The sequence below is a fragment of the Uranotaenia lowii genome, chromosome 2 (assembly GCF_029784155.1).
Source record: "Uranotaenia lowii strain MFRU-FL chromosome 2, ASM2978415v1, whole genome shotgun sequence".
Lineage (NCBI taxonomy): Eukaryota > Metazoa > Arthropoda > Insecta > Diptera > Culicidae > Uranotaenia > Uranotaenia lowii.
The window spans coordinates 384,469,992-384,489,477 of NC_073692.1; the positions used below are offsets into that span (position 1 = coordinate 384,469,992).

Below are 19,486 nucleotides of genomic sequence, written 5' to 3' on the forward strand. Positions count from 1 at the left end.
AAATGACAAAAATGACAAAAATGACAAAAATGACAAAAATGACAAAAATGACAAAAATGACAAAAATGACAAAAATGACAAAAATGACAAAAATGACAAAAATGACAAAAATGACAAAAATGACAAAAATGACAAAAATGACAAAAATGACAAAAATGACAAAAATGACAAAAATGACAAAAATGACAAAAATGACAAAAATGACAAAAATGACAAAAATGGCAAAAATGACAAAAATGACAAAAATGACAAAAATGGCAAAAATGACAAAAATGACAAAAATGACAAAAATGACAAAAATGACAAAAATGACAAAAATGACAAAAATGACAAAAATGACAAAAATGACAAAAATGACAAAAATGACAAAAATGACAAAAATGACAAAAATGACAAAAATGACAAAAATGACAAAAATGACAAAAATGAAAAAAATGACCAAAAATGACAAAAAATGACAAAAATGACAAAAATGACAAAAATGACAAAAATGACAAAAATGACAAAAATGACAAAAATGACAAACTACAAAAATGAAAAAAAAATGACAAAAATGACAAAAAGACAAAAATGACCAAAATGATAAAAATGACAAAATCTACAAAAATGACGAAAATGACAAAAATGACAAAAATGACAAAAATGACAAAAATGACAAAAATGACAAAAATGACAAAAATGACAAAAATGACAAAAATGACAAAAATGACAAAAATGACAAAAATGACAAAAATGACAAAAATGACAAAAATGACAAAAATGACAAAAATGACAAAAATGACAAAAATGACAAAAATGACAAAAATGACAAAAATGACAAAAATGACAAAAATGACAAAAATGACAAAAATGACAAAAATGACAAAAATGACAAAAATGACAAAAATGACAAAAATGACAAAAATGACAAAAATGACAAAAATGACAAAAATGACAAAAATGACAAAAATGACAAAAATGACAAAAATGACAAAAATGACAAAAATGACAAAAATGACAAATCTGACATAGTTGTTAAAGATGACAAAAATGGAAGAATCGACAAAAATGACAAAATAATGTGTCAATAGATTTTGTCTTAAGAAAAATAAAATAAATTTACTCATACCAAAATATAATTTCTCGTTCCCTCCGATCACAGTAATATCACAGCATTCACAGCCTCAGTAGTAGAGTCAGAATAAAAATGTTTATCAGAAATTATTTCACTTTAGACTGAGTTTTGTAATTTATGTTTCATTGATACAGTGATTTTTTTTAAATATATCGTTGTTAAGTGTCATTTTCATTAACGGCATATGTACTCGTTTTCAATATTTTGAGTACAATTCTGAATATAAGATTTTGTAGTTACAGCCATATATTTTATTTTAAGTTTTTCTCTAATTCAGTATTAACTGTTAATTATTCTGTTTTAATATTAAGGGTGCTTAATCGGAATAGCGAATGTTAAATCAAATCTGTCTCAATATCACAAATTCTTCTAGCGATTTGAAGTTCAAAATTTAGTTTCGGTCAATACTTTTTCTACCAGTATTTCTGAGCGCTTCATATATTCAAAACCAAAACATTGTCCTTTCCTTTCCTTCCTTCTGTTCGACTTTCCTCTCCCGTCATTGAGAGCAATCATTCAAATTTACGCACCGAGCGAGAGGAGCAACCATCATCGTTCGTGTTGGATTTGATTGAGAATGTCGACCAGGTGTCTGGCCAACAAAGCTGCACCTTGATCAAACACTTGGCCACGAGCTTACCGAATCGTGGCAACACAACCATCATCAAACAATCATCGCCGTCATCAAGAGAAAAATGGTGCTGTGAAAAATATGCAGTTTTGTGTCGTGTAGAGTGAAAATCTTTCAAAAAACGGTGTAACCTTGGGTGCCGCGTATTGAATTGTAGTTCCTGTAGTTTGGTAAGTTGTAAAGTTAGGGAAAATAGTAAATTCCTCAAGAATCAAGCCCAATCCAAGCTGTTATGTGACAAAACATGTTCCAGTCGATTTCCTCCTTTTCAAAATGTCTGCTGGAGCAAATCAAGGAGGAGTTGATGGAATCAAGTTGAAGTGCCCTAATTTTGTTTTTTTCCGTATTTTAGACTCCGGATCGCTAGGATCCTTGGAAACCATGGCGCCGGGAGCGAATAACAACCAGAACAACAGCAATAATAATAACAACAACAGTAATAACCACAATCGTCAAACCGGAACAAAACCGAAAACCAAATCGTCAAAGAAAAATTCCGTCCCCCGTGAGTTCGTCGCACCGACCAGAAGAGATCTCCAGCAGCAGCTGAATGTGAGTTTGTGGTTTGGGTTTGGGTAGTGGTTGTGTCATAATCATCATCATTGGCGGCGACGCTACTGATTGTAATGACGATGATAGTTTAGGGGGTGGTTGCTTGATGATTGGGAGGAAACACACACAACTTGGGTTATGTTGTTGTTTACATTTTACGAAAACGCCGGCTGTGTAACCCAAAGAAAAAAAAGAAAACGCCAGCTGTGTCCCCCAAACAGAATAATTTTCATTTTTGGTTAATATTATTTATTTCCCTTTAACAATTATCATTCTGGTCAAAAACAGAATAATAATTCTGGATAAGTTTCTTTTTCTATATTTTTTTGCCACAATTATCTATTTGGTCGCTAGTCCACACAACTTGTCTCGAAACGGTCTCAGCGTCTCCCATTTTATTCTGGATACACTGAGACTGTTTCAGGTTTCCAACAACAGAAAGCGAAGTTCGTCTCAAAACAAAAATCGCAGTACAAGTTGCCAGTGTGGACTAGGCCTAAGGGAAAGTTGTGTAAAGATGCCAAAAGTAAATTAAAAGACCGCGTCCTTACCTTTCTATGCAAAGTACGTAATTCATTCCTATTTTCATTTTTTTTTATCTTTGGAGGATAGAATTCGTAATGAAAAATTCTTTGAAACTTTCAAACTAACAAATTTTTAAGTAAAAAGATGTTATCTATATTTTCTAATAACTTAAAAAAAAACAGAAGCAAAATACTGATAGTTCACTTCATACTATTGATATAAAATTCTGTAAATAGGCATTATATTTTTCTTTTTGGCGAAATGAGAACTTATGTTACGCCAGGCATGTCAAACTCGTTTATGTGTACGGGCCGCATTAAAAAAAATCTATGACGCGGAAGGCCGCAGCCAAAATCAGTTTGAAAACATAACATATTAGTTTCGCGGAGATTAGATACCTACATTACAAAGCAATGGAACATATGTAGTTATGAGTAAACTTGGAATAAAATTTTGCGTTAAATGTTCATTAAAGCTTTTAATGTTTGACATTCTTATATTATAATGCATTATATCTATTGTCCTGATGCTTGACATCTTTTCTGAGATACTAGTTTATTAATATCAGGTTGAAGCTTATTTGTCACTTTGTCATTATTGATGATAAATTTTTATCAGATAATCTCGAACGATGAGAAGTTTTTGTAGCTTTCATTATGGAAACAAACTGCTCAGATAGACAGGTACTTGCAAACATAACAAGAATTCTGGCAACAAATTTCCTTAACTCAACGTAGCGTTCAGGCAAATAGCTGTAAAATTTTAGTACAGCCACTTCAATGTATTTCGCTTTTAATAAAGAACCGCACTGCAGCTCTATCAACTCTAGTTGCAAATTATCAGCAGCATTTTCAGGAGCAAATGGAGATCTTGCTCGTATGAATAAAAGTCACGAAAACGGCTTTTGAATGAATCTAGTAACGATTCTAGGTGAAGTACACAGTAAACGAAAATTACCGAGTTCGGTAATTATTTTACCGAAATCCTAACATGTGGAGATCGTTAAACTGTTCGGTAATTTTCTATGGCTGAGAAGTGACAGCTGTCAAATATTACGGACCTTTTTCGGTAAAAAATAACCAAAACTCGGCTGATCATCTATCAAAATATTGACAGTTGTCAACATGACAGCTCGTTATATAGCCGACCAATCGGTATTGTTGAACCGAAAGGACTTTAATTAATACCGAAAGGCCGGTTATTTTTAACTGAAAAACTAAAAAGCTCGGTTATATAAACCGAACAACTGGTAGACTTAACCGTAAAACCTGTAACGATTACCGAAATACCTAAAACTATTACCGAAATACTTGAAATTTTTTACCGAAACACCTGTAATTATTATCGAAATACTGATAATTTTTACCGAAAAAACTGTAAAAGTTCGGTAATATTTACCGAACAATCGGAAGAGTTTACCGAAGTATCTGTAATTTAAACCAAAAAACCGGTCAGTTTTACCAGATAAATTCAAAAAGTTCGGTAATGTTTACCGAAAAACTGGTAACTTTCACAAAATTGCTCCAATTTTTACCGAAAATTCGGTAGTTTTCACCGAAAAATTGATTTTTTTTTCGCCGAAATATCTGTTATTACCGCAATGCCGATAATATTTACCAAAAACTAAATTTTTCACTAATTTTTACCGAAAACCGCAAAACGTTCCGTAGATTGGTGTACGTAATCAGCATACTACACAAGATGATTTGAGTCTCGAATATCATCTCATGTAATATGCTGTGCATCATAAGCTGAAACTAGCAAACGTTTTGCGGTTTTCGTTAAAAATTACCGAAAAAAATATTTTTTGCTAAATACTATCGCATTTCTAGAGGACGCCTTAATAGCAGAGGCTCAATCTACAAATAAAAATGAGGAGCTGGATCAAATTATTTTAACTTTATTTTCTGTGTTATGGCAACATGGTACCGTCTCGTGGCTTTTCAAGGATCCTCTCCTCCACATTCTGTGGACAATGGCCATCTGCCACAGGTGACTGGAGGAAGGTTGTCACAGCCACGGGACCTGGAAGTAAAATTAATTTTTTACTAAAGTGCGGAAAATAAACTCATCTGATGTACCTTTACTGGAGCTGCGATCAAATTAGCAATCCATTCCATGCGAAGCGCCGCGGTGCTGGCGATGTCCCAAATCCGATCGTCTATGTGCGTTCAAGTGCATGCATGGAGGCCATCGAAGCAAAAATAAAAACTGCTGCTTCATTGCTCAAAACACGCGAAACCGAAAATGCCGAGCAATGGCGACGACTGGCCGGTTAAAAGACACCCATCACACTCGAGCACACGAAAGTAGTCGAAACGATTAATTTCGGTTGCAAGAATGAGAAGGAAGACCCGGAGTGCGAAAAAATGACAATCGAATTTTGACGTTCGTCTTGTTTGCAGTTTGATTTCGGTGATTTTTTACCGAAAATTGATGGCATTGAGATTTGTTTACATTAAAATATAAGAACTTCGGTAAGCCAAGAGCCGATTTACTGAACTCGGTAAAAACTAAACGTCAAATTGATCAATTACCGAAAATTTTCGAATTACAGAGCTAGTTCTGTAAAATAAATTACCGAACTCGGTAATTTTAGTTTACTGTGTACGTATTTACCAAATGATGCAGCCTCATTTGATCTTTTCAGTTCTTGACACGTAGAGAAGTGCACAAGGTTTTCTTTGGAAATTTGGTTGATCCATAACCGTAACTTTGCTTGAAAGTTATTTACATCATCACAAGCAGTTATGATATTTTTTCTCTTTTCCTTGAAGTTTTAAGTTCAAATCTTTCAGTTGGCCAGTGAGATCAACGGAAAATGCCAAATCCTGAACCCAGTCGTCTGCTTGAAAATGTTCAACAGGTTCACCTTTCATTTCCAAAAATAATATTTCCTCTCGTAGCAAAAAAAATCTTTTTAATATTTTGTGACAGGAAAGCGTACTTCTGTGTAGTAGGGAACACAATCGAATTAATGTCCAATGTCTTCCAAAAATGTCGAAAATTGGCCATGATTCAAGCCAAGGGAACGGATTAAATTTATTTTTTACAATAAATAATGTTGATATACACGCTTACGTACATGTACATCTTCAATTTTAAAAAAATATCACAATCCCCCTTTTTCTGCGCCGCGCGTGAGGTGACGATAGTCGAATCACCCTAGTCATCCGATTCCAGTAGTCGCTTTAGGTGAGAAACGTCTTTTAGAATAAACTTCTTGCTTGCTTTCTTATCCTAATCTAGTAGTCAGCTGGGCATGAACCTCTGTCACATCGGCTTCGGGAATAAGGTGACAAGACTCACGTGACTCCGACTCGACTCGACTATCGTCACCTCACGCGCGGCGCAGAATAAGGGGGAATATGTTCTGTTATTCCTTCGGTAAAACAAAAATAATAGAACCAAAATACTTGGAAGATATTTACGTGTTTCGCTATGAATGTTTATACACAATCTTACACGGAAGCGGAAATTGTTGGTTCAGAGCTACAATGTTACGCGTGTTTTTCTGAGAGGAAATTTGAACATCGAAAAACATTTGCATTAAGTTGAAAACGTTACATTCAACTTTAGTTTTTTGGAGTAATATTTTACATAAAAATCAGTGATGTTTTCTTTTGTGACAATTTAAGACGGGGCAACGCGGGCCGCATGTGGTCCGCAAACCCCCAGTTTGACATGCCTGTGTTACGCTGATCAGCTCTTTAGTGTCGATATGAAACTATAAAAAAATCTGGGACTCTTAATGAATTCATGAAATTTTAAATTTTTCATCATTACTTTTTTTTGGACGCACCCTTAAAGCCCAGACGAAACAACTCCCTAATCAGACCTTTAGTGTTAATTTGACAACTCTCGCTTAAAATCGTTCTATAACTATAAAATTTCAGTTTTCCATAATTCAGTCCGGTTTGTTGATTGAAAAGTATGGTTGAACACCACTTTTTTTTAACTTTTTTGTGGTCAATGTGAATGTTTCTAGTGATATGTACACTAGGGTGTCCCAAAATTGCATAACTTCTGGGAATCTGGGGGCTCACCCTTCAAATGGTAGATTAGGATGTGCAGAACAAACTTTTGTATGGGGCCACCGGAAAAAAATTATGTTTGGAGGTTCCGCAAGCGCGATCTTTGAAAAAAGTCCACTTTCAAAAGATTTGATTTTAAATAAATTCTGGAACCAAAAATTTTCATGAAGTTTATATATTTTATATTTTTTTTAAATTTTGTTCGAGTTAAATACTACACGTAAAAAATGAAAAATTAACCAAATTTGTACCAAAATGTAAAACAAGCAAGCTATTTCCAAGGAAAAAAAAATTTTTTGGTCCAAAAATTTTGAATTCAACTGACCAAAATGTGTACCAAGCGAAAAATATTTTTGATAGCAATGCCATCAAAAGATGCGGATTTTTGTGCACTTAAACTTTGCTGAACAAAACATGTTGTTTGTATCATCGTGTGAAGAGCTATTCACAGTTTAACGCTTAATAAAAATCACAATTTAGCATATTTTTTAATTTAATTTATCAAATTTTCATAATAAATACCTACTTTAAAATCAAAATACTTGCAAAAAAAAGACTTGGATGGTTTAAAGAAGTCATCAGAAGGCCATATGCCAAATTTGAGCGGAATCGGACAACAGGAAGGGGTTGCACTGAATCTCAAGTGTGAAAGGGATTCTGAGACATAGTGTTCTAAAGAAGCATAAAAAACTGGTTTTTCATCGTACATTTTTGTCTTTACCAATCGATTGCTTAATTATGTAGATTTTATTAAAATTTCAATTAAGACTAACATTTCACCTGAAGACTGCAACTCGATTGGACTTAAAACAAAAAAGTTATGACTGTTCCAAGATTGTACTTTTGTGGCAAATGTAGATGGGGCATATTACCCTCTCCTTCAACTCCTCCGGTAGCTGTTCTATGTCCCAGATCCGGACTATCAACCGGTGTAGGCAATCGGCCAACTTGTACGGGCTCATTTTGAGAAGTTCAGCTGCCATGCCGTCCTTCCCAGCCAATTTGTTGCTATTCAGCTGGCGAATGGCTTCATTAACTTCACTCAGCGTTGGTTACGCCGGCGATGTAGCTTCCCCCACCGTCTTGGTCTCCTACATGTACGCCTTTCAGGTGTTCATCGAAGTGCTGCTTCCACTTTTTATCACCTCACGATTGTCCGTCCGGATGCCTCCGTCCTTGCCCCGGCACATTTCGGCTTGCGGTACGAAGCCTTTGCGGGATGCGTTGAGTTTCTGAAAAAACTTTCGTGTTTCTTGGGATGCTCTAGCTTCTCGAGCTACTCATCCACCAGGCGGCGCTATTTCTGCTGGAAAATTCGAACTCGCTGCCTCTTCCGCTGTCGGTGATTTTCTACGTTCCGACAGGTGCCTCTTTACACTACTGGTGCCCGCGCGGTGTTTTCTTCGTCCATCATCCTCCTCTTACACTCCTCGTCAAACCAGTCGTTCTGTCGTGTTCGTTCCACATGCCCGATGACGTTCACCGCAACGCTGTTGATGGCTGTCTTGATGGTATCCCAACAGTCCTCGAGAGAAGCTTCGTCATGCTCGCCCTCTGCCTGCAGCGCTGCTTCGAGCGATTGTGCGTAATCTGCTGCGACCTCAGGTTGCTTCAGTCGTACAATATTCAACCAATGCGGACGTCGGTTTACTACGGAGAGTTTTAGGCGCATCTTTACCATCACCCGCTAATGGTCTGACTCGATGTTAGCGCCTCGACAGCTTCTGACGTCTATCGAAACCTTGGTCGATCTGTAATTGCGTTTGGGACGGTGATCTCCAGGTGTATTTGTGTGGAAGGCGGGGCAGGAAAAAGGTACGGCCGTTTTCGTTTGTAAGCTGGTGCGCGCTAAACCTTCCAATTGTCGGTTTGAATTCCTCCCCCTGGCCGACCTGAGCGTTTAAAATCCCCGATTACGATCTCGATATCGTGTTTTGGGCAGCAGTTGTTATAATCAATGGGCGATGGGCGCGCTCGCAAACCCGGTATACGATGTCTCGTGTGTTAAATAGAGAAAGCAATAGCCTTCACTCCAATTTCACTCCGATTAGCTGTCATTCTTATGGAAATCTGTGTAAGAGTAAAGAGCAAGCTTTATTCTTTTTAGCAGGCCCAATCCCAATAAGATAGACCATGATAGACCGGCAACCTATCAATCTGTCATCTGGTTGAGAGAGCAATCTGTCAACCGGATTTTTTTTTTTTCGACGCGTTTAAGTTTTTTGACATTCTCTTAGAGGCTGAATAGCACTCTGTTCAGCGCCTTGAACGAACTTCAAAGTCGCTTTAATAACTTAAATTTTGGGCTGATTAGCATTCTCTTCGGACAGAAACGAGAGCTGATTAAGCTTCTATTTATGGACTCTTTTTAAGGGAATTCTGGTTGCTTGGGTATCTTACCGCGAAATGTTCCGTACCATCGCCAAAACGAAAAACCGCGGAAAGGCTCAATAGTCAGCTTAGCTACTTTTAAGTTCTCGATGTGTTCCTCAATGTGTGCTTTTCAAATATGCCGATCGCCATTTGGTTCGCAAATTTCACGTGTGCTCCCGAATGAAGCTTTTACTCACAAGATACCCACCATCATACTTATTTGATTCATTCAAAATGTACTTATCAGTTAGATACGTGCACGTCGCGATTTTATAATTAGACTTTCGGTTTCACGATGCCGCCCTCGGCGTCGTCATTATTTTCTTTTTTGCTCTCTCTAGCTTGCTTCCCGACCGACAGACGTATTTCACGACGTTCGAACAGCCAAAACGTAAGACCGTGTAATGAGAAAATTCGGTTCATCCATTCGATCTCGCAGCAGCCAGCACGCTCGATTCACCGTTTGCTGCCACAGTCGTCGGTGTGCTCTTTTCAAGAATTGATCCAATTTCCGTGCGCGGTTTTTTTTTCGCGGGTTCAACAGTTTTGACTGGCAATTTACTCCAAATCGAGCAATCGCGAGCGCGCCCGTTCGATCCGATATTTTCTTTTATGACCTTTATTGATTGGCTGGTGCTAATCGTTGCTGTTTACCATCTCTTGAAGGTTCTCGTCGATTGGGCCACGGTTTCTGGTGCAGCGGCCGTAGTGCAAAGCCATCACCAGCAGCAGCAACAGCAACATCAGCATCCGCATAGCCAACAGCTACCACAACCATCAGCAGTTCCTGGACACAGTGGTTTCGGAGTTGGAGGTCACCAGCAGAACGTCTTGTTGAAACCCAGAAACAACCGAACTCCAGGCGAGGGAACGTGTTACGAAATTGGTAAGTGAAAGACTTTCGGCAGGCGTAAGAAGCTATTTATAAACTTGTGACTAAAACGGGAAGCAATTGATCGTGAGAAAATTCTTGCGCACCTGCGACTTGGTTGGTACCTACTAGTTGTAACACATAAAGTAGTTCCGACAACGACACGTATCGTAACTATAAACGTCATTCAGATCGCAACCACGCAGCAACAGCCGGTTTTTCTCGGTGCTTGTTTGTGTATAGGGAAAGGATTAAATTTAGAATCGTTCTATTACTTTTGATGACGATCGAAGAATGTTAATTCATTCAATGCCTATCTTTAGCGTTGGCATGAGAGAAAAACTCAAGAGCAAGGAAAAAGTCGGTATGGTAGATGAGAATTAAATTGCAGCTAATTATCGCAAATTTGTGCGGGCAATATTTGTTCGAAGATACATTAAAGTATTCACCCACTCGACTCGAAACGATCATCGCCCCAGTGTAAGTTTTTCCGCTTTTCGGGTCTGTGCTGTATTTTGTTTCGCTCGTAAGTGATCTTATTTTGGGAAAACGATTTGACCTTGAACCGTTGAGAAGTGTACGAGTGAAAACATAGGCCAGGAATGATATTTATGATCACTGTTTGGTTCTGCTTGGGAGAGATAAGCTAGTCTATGCTGCAGTTCTTTGTTGCCTGCAACTGAGTAGATACATGTTTTCCATAATCCTTCCAAATATTTCCATAGGAAATAATAACAAAATGATAGAACATAATACAACACAAAATAGTATTAACCTAGAAACAAAGGCCATGGTCATGGTTAGGTAAAGAAACAAAAATGCTGAAATCCTAAACTCGACTACGTTCTCATAGTCAGGTTACAATAAAAAAAACAAGATTCTGAACCTTAGTTGAGGCCATGGTCAATGACAATGACATATGAAAAAAAAAACCACAATGATTTTAAAAGTCTTAGCCAAGATTGCAGTTTTCTCAAAACTAATCGACATTTCTTTACCCGTCTTAAATGTTTTCAGACAACCTCGCCCTACAAGACAACAGCCGTTACATACCGGTTCGTCCGATAGTACGCCGAAATCTTCTGAGTGAAAGCACCTCCTGTGGTCCCAGTGGAACAGATTCCGGAGAACCGCACAATACCGCCGTTGGAGTAGTGATTCCTACTACCCCTAACTCGGCCGGACTGCAGCAAACGTTCCGTCTGAACGATACAGGCTCTTCTGTACCGAGCATCAGCAATTTTATCAACAACAATCCTCAAGCGGGGGTTGTTCATCATCGTCAGAATCACATTCTCAATCCGTTCCATCAGCAGCAGCAGCAGCAGCATCAGCTGTCACATCAGCAGCTCGGGAACCTTCGCTCGTCTCCGCTGAGCTCCCGGGTACCGGACGGTGCCTCCCAGAACCAATTGAATTTGAACAAAAATTCTAACCATCAGCAACAATTCAACAGCGCCATTGGTGGCGGTGTGATCAATCCGAAAGCAAACTTTGATGACAAGCTGAACCAGATCCAGGAGTACATCAAACTAACGACCAACCTAATATCGTCGGTTCAGATTGATAACGTAAGTGGTCCTAATTTAAGCTTCAGTTCATTTCAAGTTTGTTTCGACCCGAAAAAAAAATACTGGAACAAAGTTTCCGTTTTGCAGCAGCCAAAAGCACAAGCACAAACCGACGGGAAGAAGCTGAACACGGCGATGTCCGGCGATCCTAATATGGACAATTGCTACTTTGTACCTATCAATTCTGCTAGTTTAGATAGTGTGCCGAACAGCGAATCGGAGGTGCGTTCAAGCCATTCAAGCTGTTCCTTACTGTGGTTTGTCCTTGTACACTGTGTTATTTTTCATAACTCTAGCATCGTATACGCATTTCTGCTACGAATGCTTGCTCGTTCCTAACTCAACAGTTAACATTAATCTTTTAAGAGACATTGTTTGAACTAACTGTGAATGTTCGTCCCTTGACAAATTAAAACTACCTATACTGATGATTGAAGCGCTGAATGTGAAGGACTTGAGTGGTACCTACTTCACGAATTAATAACAATATAACTGCCATAAGATTGATGATACGATGATTACTTAAAACATGTAGTTAGTTTGAACGTAATTAACGTACAACTGTCCTTTAATCTTAATCGCATTCTTATATTCGTCTAGTGTTCTTCCCGTCGAGATGCACTGTAAAGTAATTTTTTTTTCAAAGATAATACCCCTTTGTAATGATTTTTCAAACCTGTTTTCAGCTCCTTGGTCCCCGGCCCCAGTCGGTTCAGAGCATTAGCACCACCCATTCGGCAACTCCCTCGCTGGACGATATACGAGATCGGATGGAAGGTCAGAGCAAAAATATGCAGGCCCTGAAGGAACAACAGGCCCACTTGCTGCGTTTGCAGCAAGCTGCCCGGCTGCAGTTGCAGGAAATGGAACAGATCCGGCAGCAGTCGGTGCTTCAGAATCCCGTTACGGTAGAGAGTTTTGAAACCGTGGAGCAGGTCCAGGAAGGAATCGGTGGCATTATGGATCGGATGCGGGTGCTGGCCACTTTCATTCAGAACCAACAGGAGTTGGGGAATTTGTTGGGAGGAGACAATGAAGACGTAGTGAACGAACAGATTTTACTACAGGAGAAGTTCCGGGAATTGCGAGATAAGAAAACGCAAATGCACAACCTGGTATCGGAGTTGCAGAATCTGAATGTGGAGGCTAGCCGCCAGTTTGATGGTGCTTCGGGAGGAACTACGGAGCGCAGCATTCCGATCGAGTTGACTAATGTTCCTGCCACGGCAGCTGACATACGAAAGGCTACCAAGACTTTTAATCAGAATGGGGGAGATCATGTTATGATGAATGGATCTCGTGGTGGATCGATTACTCCGAAAGTGGAAAACGTGGTGGAAGCTGCAGAACATGATGAACGAGATGAGGATGAAATTATTAGTGGAACAGCTGATATATTGAACGAAAAAATAGGAGAAATTAATGCGATGAAATCGCAGTTGAGGCGGTTGAAGGAAATGATGGATACAGTTAAGTTAATCGAAATGAAAACAGGGGATTCTATTGATGAAGAGGAAGATGCTCCAGAGGATAATGAAGATAATCCTGACACGGCAGAAAACTCCCGATCTCCGAGTGTAGCCAGTCAGATCAGTGATCATGGCTTAGCTACTGGGGTTGAATCTGAGGATCGACAGAGAGAGCATTTGAATCAAAGGGTTGAAGCGTTACACGCCATGACACGTGACTTAAGAGAGCAAGCCAAGTCAATTGCAGCCGAACGAGATGCGTTGAAGAATGCTAAAGTCGAAATACAGAAGCGTCGCAACAATGTGACCGATCTCCAGAGACAAGCAGATTCGCAAACTGCTGAGAAACTGACTAATCACGTAGCTTCGTTTGCATCGGCTCTTCCTCCGGGACCCAAGGAAAGGGAACAGATGGCGTTGAAGGCTGAACTCGAGAAGAAGAAAAGAGAACTAGAACAGATCGAAAAAATGACACAAAGTATCAAGAAAAACACGGAACTTTCTCGTCGCAACACCGAAGTTTCGGTTCCACCTAAAGTATCATCGGTATCTTCGGCTGATTCGCTCAGATCTCAAAGCCAACCGCCTGTTATTCCTCCGCCACCGTTAGCATCAGCTATAAACAATACTAGCGCGAGCAATGCTACTAATCATTCTAAGAACTCCGCCGATTCGGGCGTTACCGATATATTTGCCAACGTAAGGCTGGAATCAGGAAGTTGCCAGTCGAGTAGTACTCGCAGTCTGAATATGGTTCCTCCTATGCCAGATATTTGTAATCGACCCGATCGTTATCGCAAATCGGAAGATGCCGTTGGGCCGTCTGGTGCTCGGGTAGATCGTACTTCTCCCTGGCCTTCCCATCTGTTCAGTGGAGCGGGACCATCTAGTTCCAACACTGGACCACAGAGCCCACATTTCCATCCCTTCGCAGTTGGTTCGGATATCCATCTGGCTTCGACGTATCCAAACTTTGCCAGCTATCCTGCGTATACAAATCTGCTTCCTTCGCATACCCCAAATTCGGCACCGGTTTTGCCCCCTGATCCACTCATGTTCCAACATTTTATGCAAACACAGCAAATGTTGATGAACTCAATAACGCAATGCAACCAACTTCTGTGGATTCAACAAAGGGAGATTAACAATCTGAACAACGCTGTCTTATTGGTATTTTTTTCTGAAATTAATACTCCAATGAAAAATGATTCTTAATGTTTTTATTTTTAATTTTAGCTCCAAGAAAGAATTCTCAGCAGCGGGCATAACAATAATCTCTTGAATGATGGCCACGTACCGGGAGCAGGTGCTCACATCCGTGCAGAATCGACTCCGCCAAACAATACCATGAACACTGGATCTTCTTTTGCTGAAGGATCGGTCTACAGCAGAGCCAGATCGGAACAACCAAATTTGGCCCATCAACAGCAACAAACACCCTCCTCTCCTTATCATCCTTCCATCCCATCTGTTCCTCTATCTCATCAAGTTCAACACCCGTTACAAGTTCCGTTTGGGGTAACCAGTTCCAACCAGTTCCAAACGTTCTCGCAATCCACCGTCCCGACTAGCAGCACTCCCACCACCAGCCAACATCCGCAATTCTCGGTCAACGCTCAAATCCAACGCAATAACACTAACCTGTCGAATGCCTCTGCTGTGAGCACCAGAAACTATCGCAATCTACGCCACGTTAACATTAACACTGCTAATAATGCAATCTATGAGCAGCAGCAGCTTCAACAACAACAGCAACATCAATCGATGTTTGATCACCACACCCATTCGAACAACTTCATGAACCTGCAGAATCCTCTCCAGAATGGGATTGCCTCAAGAAATGAAGAATCTCAGACCCAACAACCCGCTGTCTTCAACAATGCTTCCTCAGCGGCAATGCTAGGGAATAACGTCGTCGGTCTAGGTCCCTCCAACATGATCAACAACCTGTCCAATGGTGGACCAACAACGGCTGCGGCAACGGCAACAACCAATCAGCCGCAAACCAACTGCCAGTTGAATAACCTTAACAACAGCAATCTCACCAGCAACCAGCAGCAACAGCAGGCACTCAACAACCAGGTGCTACCTGGAGTTCGAGCCAACAACTATTGGGACAATTTTAGGAGGTAAGTTCTGCGTGTTAACACAATTTAACACATCTCAGCTCTGTTGTAGCTTCATTTAGATTACCTACTTATTATTCATTAAGTTGTTAACTTATTTCTTTTTTGTTGTTGTTGAATCTTTTTTTCCCCGTAGTGGTAGATGGTAGCAATCTGCGGATTGTACTCCGTTTAAGACTTCCCTTTTAAATACTAAGAATACAAATAAGTTGATAAGGCTCTAGTCCGTTTCGTCGATGTTGTAGCGTAGCTTGTTATGTTAGTAGGTCGATGTTGCAAAATTTCTAAACTTCCGTTTGCACTGTTAGGATTCCACCTTTTCCCTTTTTCGATTAAATCCCAAGTAGAGAGAAAAACTTTGTTCGACATGGCGGTTGGATTTGTTTGAGTTGATCAATGGTAAGTTGCTCAGTGAGTTTCCAGTTGTTGTGGTATTTTCGTTATTTATTTTATGTTAACAAAAGCGTGAGTTGATGTTTGCTAATTGTACTATAATCTTTATACACCTAAATTATCGACACTTTTGTAGGCTTGGGAATTTGAAATCCTGATCTGAAATGTGAATCCAAAGTGAATTTGAAATCTGAATCCAAAAAACTTAATCTATATCTGAGATCTAAATCTAAAACCTTAATCTAAAGTTGAAATAGAAATTACAATAAATATAAAGTTTAAATCATAACAAATTAGCATCATTTTGAAACTCATTAGAAGCATAACTGCCGATAAACTACCTATTTTACTATCTTTTCTTAAATCCTTTTTTTATCTGAACTGTGAAATAGATTTAAATCTGGAGGCGTTACTTAAATCTGATACCAAAATTTAAACCCGAAGGCTGAGTCAGGATTCTGATTTCGAAAAAAAGATATTGATATATTATTATATAAGGAGCGTTACTTTAGGCGTTTTAAATGTGAAAGATTTTAATTTTGCTGTCTTTTTTATAAAATGTATCACAAAATCAAACATGTGTATGTAAAAATCCACCATTAATAAACGAATACGAATCAAATCAAAAGTTTGGTGTTCCGGTTAAATATTGTTTTAGATTTGATTAAAATAAATTAAAAATTTTACCGCTTTGCATGTTATTTAATTAATGATTGATTTACCTACAAATTTTTTGCTGTTTTTGATTGTCCAAAGATTGATCCATATATGAAATAGAGTTGAAAATATATCATTTATCTTTTGACGCAATGATTTTAACAATATCGATCTTCCTTTCAGTTATTCAAGACAAAATCTCCTGTCGAGCAATAGCTGCAAAAGCAACGAAGATTCGTGCGTTTCCGCTGCTACTGGCAGCTGTACCAACAACATCAACAACCAGATTCAGCGAAACAATAGCAGCAACATCCACAGCAATAGTAACAACAACAGCAATGCCAGTTGTGGCAACGATAATTCGGCTGGCGCTGGGTGCAGTTCCAGTGGGAAGTATCCGCAGAATTTCAACCGTAGCAATGTGAATCACCATAACGTTTCGGACTGTGGACCTAGCATGCATCAAACGACTTCAGCTAATCAATCGATACAGCAACCACAACAACAACAGCAACACTATCAATCGGTTACAACATCCCAGCCGGCTTCGCTTCAATCGGATTCGAGTACCTTCCAGCAGCATCCACACGGTCCCTCAACAACTTCCCAGTTCCAGCAGCATTCGCACCACGCCCAGCCATCGACTCATCATCATCACAGCACCTTGAATCAATCCAACTCGTTCGATCTGGGAGAGCTACAGTTCCATACCAACCCTATTAACCTAGGGCTAGCGAACAAAAGTCAACCGAAGGCTAGCGGTCACAAGAAGTACCCACTATCGTTGCGAACCTGTCGAGATGCAAGCCTCGGTGGGGAAGCCAATTCAAATTTCTATCGGGTGGGCGCCCACGCAGAAATGGTCAGCGACTTGAATCTGGCTACCGCCAGCAACTACCAGCATGACTCGAAGTGAGTTTCATAACGTTGAAAAAATCGATTTTGTACTAATATTTTAATTTATTTTAAAGGTCAACATCAAAATTGTTCGAAGCGTTGAAGGAAAACGTGTACCAAGAGGTGAAGAATTTGATAACCGCCAACGAATCTCGGCCGCACTTTTTGATACAGCTATTCCGGGAGCTGCAGCTGATTTCGTCGGATCCACTGCGGCAACGAACCTTACAGTCGATTCAGGAGTTATACAATCGTTACATTGAAACGACTTTGCAGCAGGAGCAACATCATCAACAACAACAACACCAGCAACTTCAGCAACAACAACTCCAACAACCAGAAAGTCACGTGAACAATGTGGGTAGCAATAATTTACTAACATCAACCGGTGGCGCGGATGTTTCCACGGGATCTCAACCACAGCAGTTGAGTGCCGAAAATGTAGAAGTTGTTGAGTTAGAAGTTTCCCAAAACTTTAACAATGTCAGACAGCAGCAGCAGGGCTTTCAATTTTTACCATCCGCTGAAAGTACACCAATTGCCGGCTCTTCAGTGGTCAAAGATGGAAACGAACTGTTGGGAATGGCCAGTTCAGAAATCATCAACATCATCATGGGCGATATAGTTGGGGTGATAAATTCGGTGGATTACATAAATGATTCGGTACTCTGCAAAATTGCCGGTGTAATATGGAACCATGCTACCGGTGGTGCTTCGGGAGATCAATTTCATCATCCACTGCCACCGCCTCACGACGGACTGCTGGCCAGTTCCATATTGGGTCCTTCGATGGCCGCCTTTCTGACCCAGAATGAATCGGAAATCATAAGTCGAGAGGATTTCCTGCGACATCTAGAGAGTTGGAATCGAACGGATAAGGACGAGTTTATTTCAAATTTGGAAAATCTGCTGAACAACATTTTGCTGAGATCAGCAGCTGAAGGTGAAACTGCTGGGATTGTAACATCTTCAAATTTAAATGGTGTCGATGAGGAAGGGCAAATGAGATCGCAACAACTTCAACACGATTCAATGTCTAGCTACAGTAATAGCGCTCACAACAACACAACCGGAGACGTTAGCACCGATAATAATGAAACATTTCCCTCCTATTCCGGAAACGAGAATCCATTTTCACCTCACACCCCGGTTGGAGCCGTTGGTGGTCAAGGACGCCGAGTCTACGGAATCTCCGAGAGTGACAAAATTTCATGCAGCAATGGAATCAGCAGCTCCAACGGCTATGCTTCAACGACTTACGATTTAGCCGAAGCCGATCAGGTTTGTGATCTGGATAAATCTCTACCCGGAAGTTCGGTCGGTGCTGTGGGTGGCAACTCTTCGAGCAGGTCCCTGGATACAATAGTTCAACCGTCCGGATACGACGAACGTTGGCGGGTTTTACAAAAGAAGCTGGATGATGATATAGTCGAAATGATGGAACGCAACCGTTTGGCCGAGGATCAACAACAGCAGCCATCACAACAGGCTCAACGTGGACGGCCCAATGAAGACTGGCAGGATGAGGATGGCGATGGAAATTTAGACCCAGAGGTGAGTTCTTAAAAATCTCATATTTTTACCCGATAATAATAAGATTATTTCAAATTTATTTTTAGGAAAAACTTCCGGTATTTTACTGAGACTCGTACTGCCTAGCATGTAGTGAAACAAGAAAAGATCTCACCAACAACCAGATTTATCAACCCGGCCAAGTCATGACACCTGCGACTGAACCACTCTTGAAACGGTTCGGTTCCCACAAACAACATCACAATCTAATGATCTCAACTATTAAACATCGACTTCGTTCCCTTATCGGGGAACCGACCGTAATTAACTCTGATAGCAATTATCAGCAACAGCTATCAGTACCGGAGAATCGCAGCTGCTTCACAAACCATCACTGTTCTGCGGTGCTCTTTCGACTGTTCTATGTAATCGTATCTATCCTTCTGGATCGACGTTGGTACTATTTGCCATTCCCGAAAGGAAACCGCCAGACTTGAACAAACAGGTAACACATACACCCAACAAATTTTAAACAAACCCCTGTCCCTTTGTCTAGGTATTTATTCTCGAATTGCAGGAATATTTTCACTTAAAAAAATTCCTACCGTAAACGCTTCAAAAGCTCTACGCGCAAGCTACTAGCTACTCCTATTCTCACTCACTCTGTTGATGAATTTAGACGACATTTAAAGGACTCAGTACTAATGGACAAAATATATAACTTATTATCATCCTTGACGAGTTGTGGTTGGTTATTCTCT

General features: G+C 39.9%; 1 protein-coding gene across 3 annotated transcripts; it reads left to right on the plus strand.

The window, feature by feature from the left end:
* The first annotated feature begins 1,782 nt into the window (after window positions 1–1,782).
* On the plus strand, window positions 1,783–19,463 carry LOC129743651 (uncharacterized). 3 transcript variants are annotated; one of them, XR_008736641.1, is made up of 11 exons: window positions 1,783–1,915; window positions 2,098–2,297; window positions 9,896–10,115; window positions 11,118–11,671; window positions 11,759–11,893; window positions 12,358–14,310; window positions 14,377–15,269; window positions 16,500–17,228; window positions 17,288–18,767; window positions 18,833–19,230; window positions 19,303–19,463. XR_008736641.1 is itself a non-coding variant. In XM_055735735.1 (10 exons), exons 2-10 carry the CDS (start codon window positions 2,127–2,129, stop codon window positions 18,854–18,856), a joined length of 6,159 nt encoding a protein of 2,052 aa, XP_055591710.1. In that variant the 5' UTR covers window positions 1,783–1,915; window positions 2,098–2,126; the 3' UTR covers window positions 18,857–19,463. The 3 variants fall into 3 exon arrangements, 2 of the variants coding, with proteins under 2 accessions (XP_055591710.1, XP_055591711.1); XM_055735735.1 differs by having other exon boundaries at window positions 18,833–19,463; XM_055735736.1 differs by lacking the exon at window positions 11,759–11,893 and having other exon boundaries at window positions 18,833–19,463.
* The last annotated feature ends 23 nt before the right edge of the window (window positions 19,464–19,486 follow it).